The sequence below is a fragment of the Nicotiana attenuata genome, chromosome 12 (assembly GCF_001879085.1).
Source record: "Nicotiana attenuata strain UT chromosome 12, NIATTr2, whole genome shotgun sequence".
NCBI classification, from domain to species: Eukaryota; Viridiplantae; Streptophyta; class Magnoliopsida; order Solanales; family Solanaceae; genus Nicotiana; species Nicotiana attenuata.
This window is the reverse complement of record NC_032000.1, coordinates 44,753,413-44,769,168: the sequence shown is the minus strand read 5'-3', so window position 1 is coordinate 44,769,168 and position 15,756 is coordinate 44,753,413. Positions and strand designations below refer to the sequence as shown.

Here is a 15,756-nt window from a genome sequence, read left to right as displayed (position 1 = left end):
AACACCCTGAGGGGTGAGGTCGGTTTCGACGATGCCGGGGAGAGGGGGGATCGGTAGTGGATCTGTTAACGATAACAATGATGATTCATTCAAAATCGAGCTCATGAGATTTATGAGGGAAATGAATTAGCGGATGGATCAGAACGCGAAAGAGTTTCACGCCCGAATGGATCAGATTCTGGCGCACCGCCAGTTTTGAAGGGTCCGGATTCGAAAAACTATACTCAGCTACCGTTTAAACCGAGTGCAACACCAGAGCTAATTTTGAAGAGGTTCAAGATGCCGGACATACCAAAGTACGAAGGGACTTCGGATCCAAAGGAGCACATCACAACCTATACAACAGCAAAGGAACGATTTGGCTCAACATGAGATCGAGTCGGTTCTTTTGAAAAAGTTCTGAGAAACCCTCACGAAGGGGGCCTTGACATGGTACTCACTCTTACCCGAGCATTCGACAGATTCTTTTGAAATGATCGCAGATTCGTTCATTGAGGCCCATGCTGGGGCCAAAAAGGTCCAAGCCAGGAAGACAGACATATTCAGGATCGCACAAGGTGAGTCCGAGCTGTTGCGGAAAATCGTGATCAGATTACAGAAAGAGAGGATGTTGCTACAGGCCGTACTATGTGAGTGGGCAGCGAAGGCATGCATCAAGGGTTTGAGCCCGAGGAGCTCTGACGCCTCCCAAAAGCTGAAAGAAAGCTTGCTCGAGTTCTAGGCGGCCACATGGGCGGATGTTCATAACATCTATGAGTCGAAAATAAGGATAGAAGATAATCAGCTCGGGTTTCCGACATCAACCAAGGGGCGGGACCGAGACAAGAACCAAGATAAATTCAAAGGTGATTTTGATGCGGACCGGCGATCTTCTAAAGGCCGTTTCCTTACTTACGACAGAGTCGAGCGACGCAGTAGCAATGGGTTCCGATCCTCAAATAGGTTCGCTCCCAATAGAAGAATTGACCGTAGCGGGAACAACAGATCGTTACAAGAAAAAGAGGTACCGAGGACCCAGGATTCTACATATCCCAGATTGTCATATTACAGTTTCAACATCAGTGTAATGGAGTTGGTATCGACGATGAGAAATATCAAAGAAGCACGATTCCCGAAGCAGATCAGATTCAATCCCAGCCAGAGGGATCCTAACTTATGGTGCGAATATCATGGTACTCACGGCCACAGAACTGGGGAATGTCGACATCTGTGCGAGGAGGTGGCAGCATTATTGAAAAATGACCATCTCAGGGAGTTCTTGAGCGAGCGAGCCAAGAATAATTACGGCTGCAGCCGGGAAAAAGCAGAACTGAAGATAGGGGAAGACCCTCCTCGGTTGACTATTTACATGATTTTCGGAGGGAATGAAATTAATTGTATAACCTTCTCGGTGGCCAAGAAGACAAAGGTGTCGATAACCCACTATAAGAGACTCCGGGAAGTCGCCGAAGATGACATCAACTTCACAGAGGAAGACGCCAACTGACTTCTTCTGCCACATAACGACGCTCTGGAAATCTCTCTCAATGTCTTAGGTTTTAAGATTAAACGTGTTTTGGTAGACCCAAGAAGCTCAACCAACATCATTAAATGAAGAGTACAGGAGCAAGCAAAGCTAACCGAAAGCATCATTCCAGCAATAAAGCTCCCCGCTGTGTTCAACTTAGCGGGTGTGACCACCCAAGGAGAGATCCTGCTGCCTACGAATACCGAATTGGTAACAAAGACCACCTTATTTGAAGTGGTGGACGGCGACGTAGGCTACAACATAATTCTCAAAAGACCATGGTTGCATGATGAGGGCTGTACCATCAAAATATCACCAATTGCTGAAATTCCCAGCCCCGGAGGGAATCAAGCAGATAAGAGGAGATCAACTTGCAGCAAGAGAAATGAATGCAGTATCAACTTCCAGTAGTAAAGGGAAGGATCCCAGCAAATAGCAATTAGAGGAACCGACGCCTTCTCACGTGCCAAGTGAAGATGATAATGGCGAGGAGTCATCGGAATCCCACCAGGTACCGAGATACTTTCAGTTACCGAAGAGAGAGACGCGACCAAATCCACGGCGGAAGAACTCGAGAAAGTGGCTTTGTTCAAAGAGGTCTTGGAGAGGAAGTTTCACTTGGGAACAAGACTCAATCCCGAACTCAGGTCGGGATTTATTAATTTTCTTAAAGCTAGCATTGATTGTTTTACATGGTCACACTCGGATATGATAGGTATCCTAGTACAAGTGGTCGTACACAAGTTAATCCTGGAACTGAGCTTCCCTCCGATAAGGCAAAAAAAAAACGCCCAATAGCTGAGGTCAGAAACAAGTTTGTTATGGAAGAGGTAACTCGACTACTTGACATTGGTTCAATCCGGAAGGTAAAGTATCCCGAGTGGTTATCTAATGTAGTTGTGGTTCCGAATAAGAATAACAAGTTTCGAATGTGTGTAGATTATAAAGACTTGAATAAGGCGTGCCCTAAAAACTCGTTCCCATTGTCAAATATTGTCAAATGATTTATGCGACAGCCGAACACGAGTTAATGAGTTTTCTCAATACCTATTCTGGGTACAACCAAATCCAGATGAACCCGGAGGATCAAGAAAAAAATTCGTTCATAACGAACTTTGGCACATATTGTTATAATGTGATGCCCTACGGGCTTAAAAACGTCGGAGCCACTTATCAGAGGTTCATGAACAAGATGTTCGAAAAGCAAATAGGTAAAAAAATGGAAGTGTACATAGATGACATGTTGGTCAAGTATTTGAATGCAGGTGATCATTCAAAACACCTCCAAGAGACCTTCGATATCTTAAGGAAGCATAAAATGAAGCTTAACCCAGAAAAATGCGCGTTCGGGGTTGGCTTCGGTAAGTTATTGGTTGTTTTGGTCTCACGAAGCGGGATCAAGGTTAATCCCGATAAAACCAAAGCCATAGAAGACATCCTTGACCAGATTACGAGTGTCAAAGAAGTACAGAGATTGACCGGAAGATTGGCCGCTTTAAGCAGGTTCATCTCTCGATCCTCAAAAAAATGTCATCACTTCTGGAGAAGAAGGAAAATAATTTTGAATGGACTCCGGAATGTCAGCAGGCCTTAAAAGACCTGAAGCATTATCTATCAAAACCCCTGCTACTATCAGAATCGGGGGAAGGAGAACAATTGCTAATATACCTAGTGGTCTCAGAAGTAGCAGTAAGTGCCGTTCTAGTTCGGGAGGATGAAGGTACACAATTTCCTGTCTATTATGTTAGTAAAATTTTGTCAGGAGTGGAGACTTATTATCTACATCTCAAAAAGTTGGCCTTAGCTCTCGTAGTCGCCTCTCGAAAGGTTAGGCCTTATTTTCAGTGTCACCCGATAGTCGTTGTGACAGCCTTTCCCTTGCGAAATGTTTTTCTCAAGCCGGAGTTGTCGGGCCGATTTGCCAAATTGGTAGCTGAAATTAATGAGTTCGATATTGAATACAAGCCTAGGACTGCGATCAAATCACAAGTTTTGGCTCCGAGGTTATAGAGATCAAATGTGATTCCTAGATGGTAGTAAATCAAGTGTACGGAATTTCGATGCAAAAGAGGAACACATGCAATAATATGTGATAAAAGTTTAAACTTTGCTTGGATGATTCAGGGAGTGGTAAATCTCACACATCCTGAGAGAAGAGAACGTAGAAGTAGATGCGTTGGCCAATTTGGGGTCATCCATGGAAATAAAAGGATCTGACTCCAGTACTATCATTCAACTTATGCATTTGGTGCTAGATGTGGACGACTATTGTGTAGTAAATACAACCAACCTGGTCTAGGATAAGAAGAATGAGTTCATCGAGTATCTTCAGCATGGCACGTTGCCCGAAGACCTGAAGGCGTCCCGGGCACTACGCGCCAAAGTGGCTCGTTACTGCCTCATAGGAGGGAAACTGTATAGGAGATCATACCAAGTCCCATTGGCCCGATGTCTAGGAACCTCGAAAGCGGAATACGTGATGAGAGAAGTCCATGAAGGAATTTGCGAAAACCATTCAGGTGCATTTTCGTTGGTACTAAAGCTAGTTAGAGTAGGGTACTACTGGCCTCAGATGGAATAAGACGCAAAGACGTTCGTGCAAAAATATGACAAATGCCAACGCTATTTATAGTTGGTACATCAGCCGGCAGAACTCTTGCATTCGGTACTATCTCCGTGGCCATTCATGAAATGGGGAATAGATATAGTTGGTCCACTGCCACTGTGTCTCGGAAAGGTGAAGTTCTTTTAATTTTAATCGATTACTTCATAAAATGGGTTGAAGTAGGTCCTTACCATAAGATCGGTGGGCGCGAAGTGATCGACTTCCTATGGGAACATATAAGTTGCCGGTTTGGGATACTGAAGGAGATTGCCTGCGACAACAGACCACAGTTCATAGGCTCCAAAGTCACAAAATTTCTCGGAGATGTGAAAATCAAAAGAATTACCTCCTNTCGATCCGAGCTCTTGGAATTGGAATAAATTCGGCAGCGGATCGCGAAATCTTGGTTATCTTCTCTATCTAATGAATGGGGAGTCCGCTTTAAAATCGTCCGCCCTGCACCCACCCCCCGAGTATATGCTTCAACAGGAATCACACAAGGGTAGATTAGAAATATTATGTGAATTAATATATTACTGAATCTAATGAGTTAAACTTAAATTAAATTAAAAAGAAAAAGTTTTATAAGGTAACTGTTCGCTTTAAAATCAATAATGGAGTCGATACAATTCAACAGAATCTAAGAAATGATCAAATTCGAAAATCATTTCTATTTTGATTCTATAAAAATTCAAGTTTCATTTTTGAATGAATTTAGACGATACAGTTCTTATTAGTTTAATAGTTTACTCAAGAGTTACTCAATGAATCGGTTGATTGGAATTGCGGGATGGATAGATGTTACAGATGATGAATCAATTTCTTTTATATGTCTGTCACTTTACTTTGTTAGTGCTGTCTGCCTATAATGATATATAAATCAAAACTTTTCATTCAACTTATTCTTTCAATTGAAATTGAGATTTTTTCCCATCCTCCTATTTTATTTTGAAAAATTTGAAACTTAGGTAAGTGCTTTTTAAACATATGTATAAAAAGAACATATTTCATTTAATTTAGCCCCTTCATGCTTACTATAACTAGTTATTTCGGTTTTCTATTAGCGGCTTTAACTATAACCTCAGCTCTATTTATTGGTCTGAGCAAGATACGACTTATTTAAACTGAATATTTAAAATGAACAATTCATAAAAAGAAATCCTTCTGTTGTGACGACCCGGCCCGTCGTCTCATGTGTTACTGCCCCTTTTTCCCCGTTTATTTCTTCTTCATGTTCCATTATCGGCATTTGGTGAGTTAGAGTCGAATTGGTTTGGTTTTGGTAGAAAATGAGACATTTAGTCTCTTTAAGGAAGGCTTGTATTGGAAAAGTCAACCGGATGTTGACTAATGAGTTAGAGGGCTCGGATGTGATTTCCGGTGATTCGGTTAGCTTCGTGGGATGATTTTTGACTTAGGAGTGTGATCGGAAGTGATTTTGGAGGTCCGGTGTAGAATTAGGCTTGAATTGGCGAAGCTAGTATTTTGGCGAATTCCGGTTGGTAGGTGAGATTTTGATTCGGGGCTCGGAATGGACTTCCGAGAGTTGCAGCAGCTTCGTTAGGTGATTTTGGATATGTGTGCAAAATTTCAGGTCATTCAGAGGTGTCTTGGTCGGGTTTTTGATCAAATGCGTATTTCGGAAGTTTTGAAGAAACTTAGGCCTGAATCCGATGTGATTTAATGGTTTTAGCGTTGTTTGATGCGTTTGGAAGATTGGAACAAGTTTGAATAATATTTTAGGATGTGTTGGTACCTTTGGTTGGGGTCCCGGGGGCCCCGGGGTGATTTCGGGTAGTCAATCGGACCATTTTTGGACTTGATATGCTGCAGGTTTTCAGCTGTAGGATTGCAGAAGATTTACCCATCGCGTTCGCGTGGGTAGGGTCGCGAACGTGTAGAGGAGAATTTGGAGGTCTGGAAATTGGTCTTCGCGTTCGCGTCTCCTTAGTCGCGTTCGCGTAGTATTGAAAGGCGAAGCTTCGCGTTCGCGATTGGTGTCACGCGTTCGCATAGAGGAAATCTGAGGGGCCAAGAATTTGGCTACGCGTTCGCGTCTATGGGCTCGCGATCGCGTTGATATAAGACCCAGGCCTTCGCGTTCGGGTGGGTGATGCCGTGTTCGCGAAGGGCATTTTTGGCAGCCTTAATAATTAGTCATCGCGAACGCGTGGGTTGTGGCCGCGTTCGCGTAGAGTAAAACACCTGGGCAGAAAGGGTTTTATTTGAATATTTCATCCGCGAGTGTATTCATTTTTCCTCCATCGTTAACCACCTTGAGAGCTTTTTGGGAGTAATTGAAGAGGGTTTCGACGGGGATTGATTGGAGGTGAGTCTCGTGACCTAGAAACGTCATTTTATTGAAGAATCAACCTTTAATTCTTGGAAATTTGGGTAAAAAATGGAAGAACTAGGGCTGGATTTTTGAAATGAAAATTTGGGATTTGAAAGGGCATTTGAACTCCGATTTTGGTAAATTTGATATGTATGGACTCGTGGCGAGACGAGGAATCCGATGATGTGAATTTTATAATTTTTCAAGAAGTGGGCCCGGGGCTCGGGTTTTCCCAACTTCGTGATTTTTGGTGTTTTTCGAGTCTTTTCAATTGGGTTATATTCCCTTAGCCTATTGTAATTTATTCCTTGTGGTTTTGATCTGATTTGACGCGCGAGGAGGTCAATTCGAGAGGAAAAGGCATAGCGAGCTAGATTTTGGGCCGGCTGGAGGTGAGTAATGGGTGTAAATGATGTACTGAGGGTTTGAGACCCCGGAATTTCATATCGTACCGCTATATTGAGGCGAGGCACGCGCTCTATGATGAGTGCGAGGCTTTTGGTTATTGGGGATTGTGACTTGGTCCGCCCCGGTGATGTTTTACTGTGTTTTTCTACTAGAACTTGTTGGAAATCATCGTTACTTGGATTTGATTGTTGTATTTGGGCTTCGTGCCGGTTATTTGGATCCTTCAGGGATTGATTTCACTGATTTGCATACTTTGCACATTGTTTAACCTCATTTCAAGGTTTTAAGTACTATATTTGCAAACTCAGTCCCTTTTTCTAAACTTGAAAATTCAATGATATTTTAAATGATATTTTGGGCTGTGGATTACTGATTTAAAAGTGCCCGAGGGGCTTATTGTGATTTCTGGATTTATAGATGGCTCGGGCTGCACGCCGCAGCAGTACTATGTGATATTGAGGCCGAGGGCCTGGTTGGTGCCACGACATGGCTTATTTGCGCTTGGGCTGTAGGAGCCCCTCCGAAGTCTGTACAAACCCCCAGTGAGCGCCGTCGACGTAAAATATATGGTTGGCTCGGACTGCACGCCGCAGTGGGTACCTGAGTGTACCGGTATTTGCATTGCATTGCATCATTGCATCATTCCTTACCTGTTACCTGTCATGGTTCTTTCTGTACTATTACTTTATTGACTTGCCGGTCTTACTGTTAAAGGTTTGGTACTGCCCGTTATAGTTGCCTTGTGTTTTTCAGTGATTTCTTATCTTCAGTTATTATTTATGCTTATTACTCACTGAGTCGGAGTACTCACTTTACTCCCTGCACCTTGTGTGCAGATTTAGGTGCATCACAGTCTGAGGGAGGACCTGTCTAGCTGAGCAGCATTTCACCGGGAGCATCGAGGTAGCTGCATGGCGTTCGCAGCCTTGATCCTTCCCTCCTATCCCTATCTTTCATTATTCCGTTTCTTAGACAGTCTTGTTATAGGATGACACTCTGTATTAGAGGCTCGTGATCGTGACACCGGATCCTGTTTTGGGTTATGTTCCAGTATTTTTGTTGGTTTTCAGTATACTACTCGGTACTTATAGTAGTTTGATAAGATGGTTTAGTAATTTAGTATCTGTGTTCGAATTCCTAAATTATCATAAGTTGAGATTTGTTGTTGAATGGTCGGGCTTGCTTAACAATGTGTTGGGCGCCATCACGACCGGGGTTTGGGTCGTGACAAGTTGGTATCAGAGCCTAGGTTACTTGGTCTCGCGAATCATGAGCCGGTTTAGTAGAGTCTCGCGGATCGGTACGGAGACGTCTGTATTTATCCTCGAGAGGCTGCAGAACCTTTAGGAAAAACTTCATATTCTTGAAATTCTTGTCATGCGACTTTGTTGATCCGAGAACTAAACTTCTGTATTCTATTCTCTCGCAGATGGCAAGAACTCGCGCTACAGGACGTGATGGACAACCACCAGTACCACCCACTAGAGGCCGTGGACGCGGTCGTGGTCGTGGTCGAGGTAGACCAGCGAGGGCAGCACCTGTTGATCCACCAGCTGCCCCGGTTCAGGACCAGCCTCCAGCTGTAGATGCTCCAGCAGCACCTGTGCAGGCACCAGCAGTGCTTATTGTGATTCCTGGCCTCCAGGAGGCTTTGGCTCAGATATTATCCGTTTGCACTGGCCTAGCTCAGGCAGTCTCAGCCACTACTGCAGCAGCTACCTCACAGACCGGGGGAGGTCATCAGACCCCCGCTGCTCGCACACCTGAGCAGGTGGTTCAGGGATTGCAGACACCGGGAGATGCACCAGTTGCACCAGTTGCTCCAGTTGCGCCAGTTGCCCCAGTTGCACCAGTTGCACCAGCTCCAGACTATGTGGTTCCAGCTATGCCAGCCGATGAGCAGCGTTGTCTTGAGAGGTTCGGTAGGCTCCAGGCTCCGGTGTTCAGTGGTGCTGAGGGCGAGGATGCCCAGGGTTTCCTTGACAGGTACCAGCGTATGCTTCGCACCGCAGGGATCTTGGGAGTCGACTGGAGTGGCTTTTACTACTTTCCAGTTCTCAGGGGCTGCATTTTCGTGATGGGAGGATTTGGAGAGGCATAGGCCTGTTGGTGCAGCGCCCCTTACATGGCAGCAATTCTCCACTCTCTTTCTGGAGAAGTACGTACCACAGTCTCGCAGGGAGGAGCTGCATCGTCAGTTTGAGTGGTTGACTCAGGGGGACATGTCTGTGACCCAGTACGAGATGAGATTTTCACAGCTAGCTCGTCATGCTACTTGGATGATCCCGACAGATCGGGAGAGGATTAGGAGGTTCGTGGATGGCCTCAACTATTCACTCTGCATTTTGATGACTAGAGAGAGGGTTTTGGGTGCCTCGTTCGAGGAGGTAGTTGACATTGCTCATGATATTGAGGCGATTCGCCGCAGGGAGCGTGAGGAGAGGGAGGCCAAGAGGCCTCGGAGTTCAGGCAGTTTCAGTGGTGCTCCGTCTAGGGGCCAGTTCCAGCGTGGTAGAGGTCGTTCCTTCAGGCCTCCTCAGTCAGCTCGCCCTGAGTATAGTGGGGCTTCTTCAGGCCGTGGTCATCAGGGATTTCAGCAGGGCCAGCCTTCACTTAGTGCCCTTCCCGCACAGAGCTCTTCTCATGCCTCTTCAGCCCAGGGTTCTTCTGCAGCGAGGGGTTCCCTTCAGTCCCCTTCTCCAGCACCAGGCAGTTGCTACGAGTGCGGTGAGTTTAGCCATATGAAGAGGGATTGTCCTTGATGTCGTGGTGGTCGGTTTCAGTAGAGGGATCAGCCCTCGTCTTCTACTCCATCTACTTCAGCACCCTCCCAGTCAGGTAGGGGTGGGGGCCAGGCAGCCAGGGGCCGCCCTAGGGGTGGAGACCGATCTGGTGGTGGCCAGGCTCGATTCTATGCTCTCCCAGACAGGAGGGACGCCATTGCATCAGATGCTGTTATCACAGGTATTATCTCAGTCTGCCACAGGGATGCCTTTGTCCTATTTGATCCCGGTTCTACCTATTCCTATGTGTCTTCATATTTTGCTCATCACCTGGGTACGACCCGTGGGTGTCTTGCTTTACCTATGCATGTATCTACCCCGGTGGGTGATACTATTGTTGTAGACCATGTGTATCGGTCTTGTCTAGTGACTATTGGGGGTCTTGAGACCCGAGTTGATTTGTTGCTGTTGAGCATGGTAGATTTTGATGTTATTCTGGGTATGGATTATCTATCTCCGTGCCATGCTATTTTGGACTGTCATGCTAAGACAGTCACATTGGCCATACCGGGTGTTCCGAGGATTGAGTGGCGTGGTATGACTGACTATGGTCCCAGCAGGGTGATTTTTTTTCTAAAGACCCAGCGGATGGTTGGGAAAGGTTGTCTATCGTACTTGGCTTTCGTGAGAGATGTCGGAGCTGAGACTCCTAGTCTTGATTCTGTGCCCGTTGTGAGGGACTTCCCTGATGTGTTTCCAGCAGACCTGCCGGGCATGCCGCCGGACAGGGACATTGATTTTGGTATTGATCTGGTGCCGGGCACTCAGCCCATTTCTATTCCTTCATATCGCATGGCACCAGCAGAGTTGAAAGATCTAAAGGATCAGCTTCAGGAGCTCCTAGATAAGGGGTTCATTCGTCCGAGTTTGTCACCGTGGGGTGCACCGGTCTTGTTTGTGAAGAAAAAGGATGGCACAATGAGAATGTGCATTGACTACAGGCAATTGAACAAGGTGACAGTGAAGAACAAGTATCCCCTGCCCCGTATTGATGATTTGTTTGACCAGCTCCAGGGGGCAAGGGTATTCTCCAAGATTGACCTCCGTTCAGGCTATCACCAGCTGAAGATTAGGGATTCGAATATTATGAAGACTGCTTTCCGGACAAGATATGGGCACTATGAGTTTCTGGTTATGTCCTTTGGGTTGACTAATACCCCAGCAACATTCATGCACTTGATGAACAGTGTATTTCGGCCGTATCTGGATTCATTCGTGATTGTTTTTATTGATGACATCCTGGTGTACTCGCGTAGCTAGGAGGAGCACACACATCATTTGAGAGTGGTATTACAGAGATTTGAGGGAGGAGAAGCTTTATGCAAAGTTCTCCAAGTGGAGTTCTGACTTGGTTCTGTGGCTTTCCTGGGGCACGTGGTGTCCAGTGATGGTATTCAGGTTGATCCAAAGAAGATAGAGGCGGTGCAGAGTTGGCCTAGACCGTCCTCAGCCACGGAGATTCGGAGTTTCCTCGGTTTGGCGGGTTATTATCGCCGGTTCGTTCAGGGTTTTTCATCTATTGCTTCGCCCTTGACCAATTTGACGCAGAAGAGTGCACCATTTGTATGGTCAGATGAGTGAGAGGAGAGCTTTCAGAAGCTCAAGACAGCTTTGACCACAGCTCCAGTATTGGTATTGCCATCAGCTTCAGGTTCTTACACAGTGTATTATGATGCCTCGAGAGTTGGGATCGGATGTGTGTTGATGCAGGGGGGTAGAGTTATTGCATATGCTTCTCGCCAGTTGAAGCCCCATGAGAAGAATTACCCTGTATATGACTTAGAGTTGGCTGCTATAGTTCATGCTTTGAAGATTTGGAGGCACTACTTATACGGAGTATCTTGTGAGGTATTCACGGATCACGCAGTCTCCAGCATTTGTTCAAGCAGAAGGATCTTAATTTGAGGCAGCGGAGGTGGCTTGAGTTACTCAAGGACTATGATATTACCATTCTGTATCATCCAGGGAAGGCCAATGTAGTGGCCGATGCCTTGAGCCGGAAGGCAGTTAGTATGGGTAGTTTGGCGTACATTCCAGTTGGGGAGAGGCACCTTGCAGTTGATGTCCAGGCTTTGGCCAATCGGATGGTGAGATTAGACATTTCGGAGCCTAGTCGGGTGTTGGCTTGTGTGGTTTCTCGGTCTTCCTTGTATGACCGCATTAGAGAGCGTCAGTATGATGATCCACATTTGCTTGTCCTTAAGGACAGGGTCCAGCATGATGATGCCAGAGATGTGACTATTGATGATGATGGCATGTTGAGGATGCAGGGCCGGATTTGCGTGCCCAATGTGGATGGGCTTCGGGAGTTGATATTAGAAGAGGCCCATAGCTCGCGGTATTCCATTTATCCGGGTGCCGCGAAGATGTATCAGGATTTGAGGCAACACTACTGGTGGAGGAGAATAAAGAAAGATATTGTGAGTTATGTAGCTCGGTGTCTCAACTGTCAGCAGGTCAAATATGAGCATCAGAGGCCCGGTGGTGTACTTCAGCGGATGGATATTCCGGAGTGGAAATGGGAGAGGATTACTATGGATTTTGTGAGTGGTCTCCCTCGTACCTCGAGGAAGTTTGATTCGATTTGGGTGATTGTGGGTCGGTTGACCAAGTCCGCGCACTTCATTCCGGTGTGTACTACCTATTCTTTGGAGCGCCTGGCAGTGATTTTTATCCAGGAGATAGTTCGGTTGCATGGGGTCCCAGTTTCCATTATCTCAGATAGAGGTACTCAGTTTACTTCCCAGTTTTGGAGGACCTTTCAGCGGGAGTTGGGTACACAGGTGGAGCTGAGCACAACATTTCATCCTCAAACGGACGGGCAGTCCGAGCGTACCATTCAGATATTGGAGGACATGTTGCGTGCCTGTGTTATTGATTTTGGAGGTTCTTGGGATGAGTTCTTGCCACTTGCAGAGTTTGCTTACAACAACAGCTATCAATCCAGTATCCAGATGGCGCCGTATGAGGCCTTATATGGGAGACGGTGTAGATCTCCGGTCGGTTGGTTTGAGCCCGGCGAGGCTAGACTATTGTGGACAGAGTTGGTCCAGGATGCCTTAGAGAAGGTGAAAGTGATCAAGCAGAGACTTTGCACAGCTCAGTCGCGTCAGAAGAGTTANAAAACGTAGAAACCGACTACGTTGGTCGGTTTCGACCACGTAAATGTCAGTCGACCGTGGTTCTGTTTTGCTATAATTTCTAGTACGTGACCTCCCTCCTCTTCTTTTTATATATGTATATGTGTTAGGTGATTGTATAGGGTAAAATTGGTTTATATTAAATGATCGAATGGTAGCGCGACACGTGGAATCGAAGATAGGCAGAAGATAAATCGAGTAACAACCAGTACCGGGAACAACAACTGCCATTGCTATCAGATGGACCCCGAAGGGAGCACAATCAACGTGAATGTTTGCCATCGGATAGTATTTAATGAAAATATTTCCTGGTATTAAATGGGCAGCCGTTGCAGAGAATATTTTCATTCATAGCCTGTCGTTACATATTCATCAATGGCCCCTTTATTGTCATTTAAGAGGGGCTTGATCATAGGATCTTGTTTTCCTAGATGTAGCTATAAATAGTAGACTCAACAGCCATTGTAAGACAGAAAGTCTTGACAAAACTTATGCTACATTCCATCCTCAAGCTAAATAAAATAATTTTACTTGTTGTTTTACATTGTTCTCATTCTTGTCCTTGGAGACATTGCTCTCGAAGCCAGGCTTGTAATTTCCTTTGATTTTATTCGCTAAGTCATATTTTTTTTTTAATTCAGTTTATTTATCATTTTGGATCAAGTCAGTCTTGTCTATACACTACATACAAATTTAACTACACCGTTTTACGGGTAAAGAGTTTGATGCCCATTGTGGGGCTTAGACAGTTGCGTAATTGAGTTGATCCTTGCGTTTATTACTAACTCATTTGATTTTTTGTTACTTAGCAAGAAATTGAAAATGGCAGCTAACAATGTCAACATCACACACAACGTTGTGGCACATGAAAATCTGCCTCAACACGATGATTCAATCAGTGACACCCGCAACGAGGGGGATGAGGCGACTCCGATCCATGGAGGAAAATACCCTTGACATGTTCGAGAGCCAACTCCGGATAATGCGGAAGATGAACACTTTGCGGAAACTGTAAGGATCCTAAGAGAGCAACAGAAAGCCATCATGGGCCACCTCTCAAGGCATGATCAAGTCATGGCAGAATAGAAACAAGCATTGTCCGACGCATCTAACAACACAAATGGAAGAGGCCAGGTTCCTTCGAATTACCTCGCAAATCAAACGGCTCAAAGAGTTGATAATAACACCCTGAGGGGTGAGGTCGGTTTCGACGATGCCGGGGAGAGGGGGGATCGGTAGTGGATCTGTTAACGATAACAATGATGATTCATTCAAAATCGAGCTCATGAGATTTATGAGGGAAATGAATTAGCGGATGGATCAGAACGCGAAAGAGTTTCACGCCCGAATGGATCAGATTCTGGCGCACCGCCAGTTTTGAAGGGTCCGGATTCGAAAAACTATACTCAGCTACCGTTTAAACCGAGTGCAACACCAGAGCTAATTTTGAAGAGGTTCAAGATGCCGGACATACCAAAGTACGAAGGGACTTCGGATCCAAAGGAGCACATCACAACCTATACAACAGCAAAGGAACGATTTGGCTCAACATGAGATCGAGTCGGTTCTTTTGAAAAAGTTCTGAGAAACCCTCACGAAGGGGGCCTTGACATGGTACTCACTCTTACCCGAGCATTCGACAGATTCTTTTGAAATGATCGCAGATTCGTTCATTGAGGCCCATGCTGGGGCCAAAAAGGTCCAAGCCAGGAAGACAGACATATTCAGGATCGCACAAGGTGAGTCCGAGCTGTTGCGGAAAATCGTGATCAGATTACAGAAAGAGAGGATGTTGCTACAGGCCGTACTATGTGAGTGGGCAGCGAAGGCATGCATCAAGGGTTTGAGCCCGAGGAGCTCTGACGCCTCCCAAAAGCTGAAAGAAAGCTTGCTCGAGTTCTAGGCGGCCACATGGGCGGATGTTCATAACATCTATGAGTCGAAAATAAGGATAGAAGATAATCAGCTCGGGTTTCCGACATCAACCAAGGGGCGGGACCGAGACAAGAACCAAGATAAATTCAAAGGTGATTTTGATGCGGACCGGCGATCTTCTAAAGGCCGTTTCCTTACTTACGACAGAGTCGAGCGACGCAGTAGCAATGGGTTCCGATCCTCAAATAGGTTCGCTCCCAATAGAAGAATTGACCGTAGCGGGAACAACAGATCGTTACAAGAAAAAGAGGTACCGAGGACCCAGGATTCTACATATCCCAGATTGTCATATTACAGTTTCAACATCAGTGTAATGGAGTTGGTATCGACGATGAGAAATATCAAAGAAGCACGATTCCCGAAGCAGATCAGATTCAATCCCAGCCAGAGGGATCCTAACTTATGGTGCGAATATCATGGTACTCACGGCCACAGAACTGGGGAATGTCGACATCTGTGCGAGGAGGTGGCAGCATTATTGAAAAATGACCATCTCAGGGAGTTCTTGAGCGAGCGAGCCAAGAATAATTACGGCTGCAGCCGGGAAAAAGCAGAACTGAAGATAGGGGAAGACCCTCCTCGGTTGACTATTTACATGATTTTCGGAGGGAATGAAATTAATTGTATAACCTTCTCGGTGGCCAAGAAGACAAAGGTGTCGATAACCCACTATAAGAGACTCCGGGAAGTCGCCGAAGATGACATCAACTTCACAGAGGAAGACGCCAACTGACTTCTTCTGCCACATAACGACGCTCTGGAAATCTCTCTCAATGTCTTAGGTTTTAAGATTAAACGTGTTTTGGTAGACCCAAGAAGCTCAACCAACATCATTAAATGAAGAGTACAGGAGCAAGCAAAGCTAACCGAAAGCATCATTCCAGCAATAAAGCTCCCCGCTGTGTTCAACTTAGCGGGTGTGACCACCCAAGGAGAGATCCTGCTGCCTACGAATACCGAATTGGTAACAAAGACCACCTTATTTGAAGTGGTGGACGGCGACGTAGGCTACAACATAATTCTCAAAAGACCATGGTTGCATG

General features: G+C 45.7%; 1 protein-coding gene across 1 annotated transcript; it reads left to right on the top strand.

Annotated features, from left to right (window-relative positions):
• On the top strand, positions 1,797-2,511 carry LOC109236079. Its single transcript, XM_019402304.1, has 3 exons — positions 1,797-1,914; positions 2,019-2,154; positions 2,223-2,511. Exons 1-3 carry the CDS (start codon positions 1,797-1,799, stop codon positions 2,509-2,511), a joined length of 543 nt encoding a protein of 180 aa, XP_019257849.1.

Bases quoted from the DNA above. Each gene is read 5' to 3' on its own strand.
- LOC109236079 (XM_019402304.1), top strand. From the start codon at position 1,797: ATGAGGGCTGTACCATCAAAATATCACCAATTGCTGAAATTCCCAGCC. The intron at 1,915-2,018 runs GTAGTAAAGGGA...GAATCCCACCAG, and splicing joins GAATGCAGTATCAACTTCCA to GTACCGAGATACTTTCAGTT. The intron at 2,155-2,222 runs GTCGGGATTTAT...CGGATATGATAG, and splicing joins AGACTCAATCCCGAACTCAG to GTATCCTAGTACAAGTGGTC.